Raw genomic sequence first — 5578 nt, 5'->3', positions numbered from 1 at the left:
AAATTTGAATCCACTACCGAAAGCAATCTACCAAATCCGGTCGCATTTTTTCATCATCTCTTTCGATTTAATGTAGTTGAGTTCGTACCAGAGCGAAGTAGACGACGTGTTTCCGAACCGGTGCAACGTCATCCTGGAGGCCACCACGTGCTCCGACGAGAGCTGAAGGTTCTTCTGGAGATCGTCGATCACGGTCAACAAATGGTCAAATAGATGGAGGATCAAATCGTGTCAAAATTACAAAGTTAAAGACTTAATTGATTCAAATTGAAAGTCGAGAACCAATTTGTGAATTTAGCTATAGTCGAGGGACCATTTTAGGTATTTACTCAAGTTTTTACTTATAAGGTGGAAAACATTTCCCTTTATATAATTTTCCCCGCCGTCAAGACTTCTGTACATTTCCGGCTTTCCGCCATCTCTTTGATCACCGTCTAAGCATCTATCGGAGTTTTGACATCGTTAATTTCGTTCGTCGGAACCCTGTCTGTGCATTCACAAGCAATCGTTTCTTCAAGTTCGCCTCCAACTTCTCCGGCGTCGCTCCCTCATTTGATAATCATGTCTGCCCTAGGAGTTCCCGTCGTCCCCGCCCCAACTCGGCCTCAAATCCACGAGAGTGTCTAGAGCTATGCCCGAAATTACGCTTCTCTCTTCATTCTCCTCTTCTCCTGCTGTCTGTAAGCTCTCTTCTATCTCTTTCCCTCTTAAATTACCTGGTATAATGTATCTACATTTCTTTTACTGTAGATTATTATTAGCATCTACAAGTAGAAGCGTAGACAAATTAAGTGCTTTAGGGCCTACTTTGAGATTATGGGCAAATTATATCATGGATCAATGTGTACCTTGCATTTTGGACCTAATAACCTTCAAATTCTGTATTTGCATTTAACTGTGGTTGTACCTTTAAATAAATTGAAGGCACATCAGATATGATAGACACATAACATGATAACTGCATACATATAAACCGTCATCTGCATTGTACAAAATATGTTAACTCCAAACGCATAACATGTTAACCAACATCTTATGTGTATGTAGTTAACATATTTTGCAGTTAACAATTTATGTTGTCTCTGTAATTACCATGATATGATCCTTCAATTTGTTTACAGGTCCCATAATTGGTTAACTTCACACACAATTTTTGGATCAATGGAATATGAACCCTGGTCCATGGTATAACAATTGGAGATTATGCTAATGAAAATTCACAGCAAAATATTCCGTGCTTCTTTGTTACCAAGCATGGTTAATCATTTCAATTATTTTCAACATTTCAGTTGAATGGTATGCTTATTTTGAACTATGGTCATCATGTGTAATGTTTTGTATTCATCTGAATCAAACTTCATGTAGTATATTTTTTCTTTCTGCTTGCCCATTTTTGTTAAACTGTATAAAAGTATATATGTTAATTCTGAGTTTGAATTATTCTTTTTATTTGACTTGATGTTCATTTTAAAATGAAATTTATGTTTTTTTTTTTTTTAAAAAAAAAAAAAATTGTAATCAAAGTTGCAAGTTCATTGCAATTCAACGGAAATCAAAATGTGCCTCCAAATTCTACCTGAAAGCTAATAAAAATGGACTTGAAGTGTTGGAGAGACTTAGAAGGGGAGGGGGGATGACACAAGAGTGCAGTGCTTGCAGTAATCTCCAGTTCTCCACTCCAGGAGTACTGAATAACAACTGACAATTTAGACTTGCTTCATTATAATATTTGAAATATGAAAATCAGCTCCTGTACAGTTATAATTTTTTTCACATTGGATAAGTGCTATTCTCTTTAAAGTATATCATGTTGGGAGGAGGTGAGGATAATCCCAAAAACTGAGTTGGAGTTTTGAAAAAAAATCTTGAAATTTTTAATCAATAGAAATTTCTGGAGACTAAAAGAAAGATGCATCATTTGGACAAGGCAAACAACTACTACAGTTTTTAGATATTTCTCTTGGTTTAATTGTGTTCTATCAGTAACCATTTTTAAGCATTTGTGCCCAACTCTGGTGTCAAATGCCTCTTGCCCTTGTTGAATTGATTGTTTGGGGGATGAGTTGAGGATACCCCAAAAATTTGAGTAGTTGAAATTGTGAAAGAAAGGAAGAAAAAAAAAGGAAAGAAAAAATGTTAAAATGAATAGAATTTCAGGATGTTGAAACAAGAAATGTATGTATTATACTATTATGTGTACTACACAAAAAACTACTATAGTTTTTAAATATTTATCTTGGTTTGGCTTTGTTATTAGTAATCATTGTTGAAATTCATACTCTTTTAAGTCTGGTGTCAATTGTCTCTTGCCCTTGTTGGATTAATCTGCTGTTTGGCTGTTTGGGTTGTGAGAAAATGTAGTGATGATTATTAGGGATTAGATTAGTACCCTTAATCAAGCTGATATTGATTTGCATTGCCCAATGTGGCGAGTTGATCTTTCAAAATATCTTCTTTTACTCTCTGTACGATCAATCCCTAATGTGAACATTTGAATTCAGTAGCATGTGAAAGTAAAACCTGAATATCTTTATATGGAAGCATTTCAGAAACTTCTTAAAGTTTCTTTGTATGGTTGTTCCTATAGTTGATTTCTTCTTGTCTATCTATAGGTGTTTCTGTCTTTCATTGTTTCGTAGGTTAAACAGTACATTCCAGTTGATTGTCTTGATTGCATTTCTGATGCTTACATTCTCATGAGTTAGAACAAAATTATGGTACTTGTGAATGTTTACAGTTCCTTTCAGTCAACTTAATGTGTGAAGGTAACTAAATCTTATGCTTACTTTTTGTAGGATAAGCACTTGGGGCCTTTAATGGGAAAACAGTAGTTCTGGATGTAAATTCTGTCAAAGCAATCAAGAAAGAAATGGATATGAAAAGACGGTTGCCGGAATGGATGGTTTGTATGCCTGCTGCTGGTCATGGGAAAAAGAAATCCGAAACTCAAGATATCAGTAACGGTGAAAATGTAGAGGAGGTGGAGGTTACAAAAAAATCCAAAATAATAAAAGATCTAAAGGATGGTCAGGTAAAGAAAAAATCAAGAACTAGAGATGCAAGCAATGGTGAAAGTGGAGAGGAGAGAGTGAAGAAGAAATCCAAAACTAAATACACAAAGTGTGGTGAGCATATAGATGGAAAGGTGGTGGAGAAAGAAACCAGAAGTAGAGATGTGAGCACTTGTGAATCTGCATCAGACTTAAAGTCCAGACAGAGACAGACTGGAACAAAACGTACGAGGGCAAGGCATAATATGAAAGACCTGAAGGAGGAGTCGTGTTTGCTTGAAAGATGTGAAACAACACAGAGAAGCAGGAGAAAGGTAAGCCTAGAAGATAACAATTGTAATTATGAGAGTGACTTTGAGATGAGGAAGCAGTCTGGAGTAGCAAAAAACATTGATGAAGCTGAGCCTCCTTTGAGAAGACAAAAAACAAAAGCAAAGAGCTCTGCGTTTGAGATCACTGATAAAAATGAAGACTTGCCACAAATTGAAGATAATGAGGATTTTAGTGTTCAAGACTTAATGAACACTGCTGAGGAGGTGATTTGCTTTATGTCAATCTTACGTTAAGATTTAAAACGCCCGATTCTATTTGATAGTATTAGGAATCTCAGACATTTACTTCCATGTTTTGGCAGTATGCCAGTGACGATGAAGATCTGACCGTTGATGATCTGTTGACTCTTGCCAAAGAGGTATGTTTTGATATTTCTATTCTATTTACTTTGATAGAAGAGTAGTCCTTTAATCTTCTAATTAATATAGACTTATAGAGAGTTATATTGCTAGAATACAATTTCTCAAATCCCCCCTCCCTTGTAGTGTGTCAATGAAGAATGCAAAGGTGATCAAAATATGTTGTCACCCAGAGAAAGCACAGCGGCAATCCCACTTCGAGATACTGATATATCTGCAGGCCCAATCATCTTAAAAGGCAGTATATCATCTAAGGATACATCAAGCAGTGAGGCTCTTCCTAAACCAAACATCACAGGAAGTCCCACACAAGATATGTTGAATTTGTTTTTGGGACCTCTATTAAAGAAAACTCAAGAAGAAAAGGATGTTGAAGTAGTTAGAGACGACATATATTTTGGTTATGATCGTGACCTTAAAAGTTCAAATCGAAATGTTGATTTCAAGGATCTTCCAGGTCCATTGGCAAAGAAAAAAAGCAGTCTCAAAGACAAGGTAGCAATGTTATTTGATTGAAGTTTGGGTTGGAATAGGAATATAGTATATATATTACTATAGAATAGAATGAAAGGACTACTGATTAAGATGCTAGATTTCCTGGTTGGCATCTACTCCCTGAATATACTAAATAAGTTGCTAAATGTAATATATCTTTTTTTTTTTTTTTTTTTTTTTTTTTTTTTTTTTTAATTTTTATCACCTAAACTTTATTAAAGAGGTAATTTTAGGAATGGTCCTTGACTATTGACATTTACTAATTTTTAGCCTTTAACTTTTAATTGGATCATAAATGGTCTCTTAACTATTGATCTTTACCAATATTCGGCCTCGACTTTCAATATGACCCTAAATGGTCCCTTTACTATTGATTTTGTTTCAAATTTGGTCCTTTAGTAAAATATCCATTTAATAAATATTAAATTTAGGAATAATAATGTGAAAATTTGCTGCTTGTTGAGATGGACAAATTGAATTTATAAATTTAATACATTGAGTTCATCATTGTGAAGAATTAAAATTTGTATATTATTATTCTTAAATTTTTTTTTTGAAAGCTACTGGCTCTATTACATTGTAGTATTTGTTCATATACTTTCTCAACCTACTAAAACAAAGAACCAATAACGCCTCCACTAAGGCTCAAACTCATAATCTTCCAAATGGAAATTCAACCTGAATACCATTAGACCATATTCTTAAACTTAAATGTTTATTAAAATGATATTTAACTAGAGGACCAAATTTGTAAAAGAACAATAGTCAAGAGACCACTTATGACACGTTTGGTTCGTGGAATAGGCCTGGAATGAAATAGCATTTTCACTTCTTTTGTTTGATAAAAACATCTATTCTAGGAACATTGTTCCTGGGAATGACCTATACCCCTTGCAAGGGGTAGGTTATTCTTGAGTTCTCAAGAATAACCTAAAGTTGTTATTTCCTATTTTACCCCTAATTAAATTTATTTTTTTTTCAAAAAAAAAAAAATTACTTTCTACTTCACCGCCACCGCCACGACCACGACCACCACCACAACTCACTCCAATGATGTAATCTAATTCACTATGGACATGTTTGGTTATTGGCAGATCCGCCAAAATTTTAGCGGATCCACCAACTTTGACGTTTTGACCATGGTCAAAACGCCAAAACCATTATTTGGTAAACAGCGGTTTGGAGCAACGAATTGCTCCAAACCGCTGAAATGCAACACGCTGCATTTAGCAGCGTGTTGGGTTGACATTTTGGGGAAGGAAAATTCCTTCCCCAAAACACCCTCCAATATATATATATATATATATATATATATATATATATATATATATATATATATATATATATATATATATATATGTTGCGTTTTGAAGCCTGAGG

At 34.5% G+C, this 5578-nt stretch overlaps 1 protein-coding gene across 1 annotated transcript; it reads left to right on the top strand.

Moving 5' to 3' along the window:
* Positions 1–359: 359 nt before the first annotated feature.
* On the top strand, positions 360–4366 carry LOC109155030. Its single transcript, XM_019302761.1, has 4 exons — positions 360–680; positions 2796–3547; positions 3646–3702; positions 3830–4366. The coding sequence occupies exons 2-4, from the start codon at positions 2870–2872 to the stop codon at positions 4217–4219; spliced, it is 1125 nt and encodes a 374-aa protein (XP_019158306.1). The 5' UTR covers positions 360–680; positions 2796–2869; the 3' UTR covers positions 4220–4366.
* The last annotated feature ends 1212 nt before the right edge of the window (positions 4367–5578 follow it).

The sequence above is a fragment of the Ipomoea nil genome, unplaced genomic scaffold, assembly GCF_001879475.1.
Source record: "Ipomoea nil cultivar Tokyo-kokei standard unplaced genomic scaffold, Asagao_1.1 scaffold2690, whole genome shotgun sequence".
NCBI lineage: Eukaryota > Viridiplantae > Streptophyta > Magnoliopsida > Solanales > Convolvulaceae > Ipomoea > Ipomoea nil.
Note: the sequence above shows the minus strand (reverse complement) of the source record. Positions and strands in the feature narration are given on the sequence as shown.

Coding starts and splice junctions, on each gene's coding strand:
- LOC109155030 (XM_019302761.1), top strand. CDS start 2,870: ATGGATATGAAAAGACGGTTGCCGGAATGGATGGTTTGTATGCCTGCT. Junction 3,548..3,645: donor TAATGAACACTGCTGAGGAG/GTGATTTGCTTT, acceptor ATGTTTTGGCAG/TATGCCAGTGACGATGAAGA. Junction 3,703..3,829: donor TGTTGACTCTTGCCAAAGAG/GTATGTTTTGAT, acceptor CCTCCCTTGTAG/TGTGTCAATGAAGAATGCAA.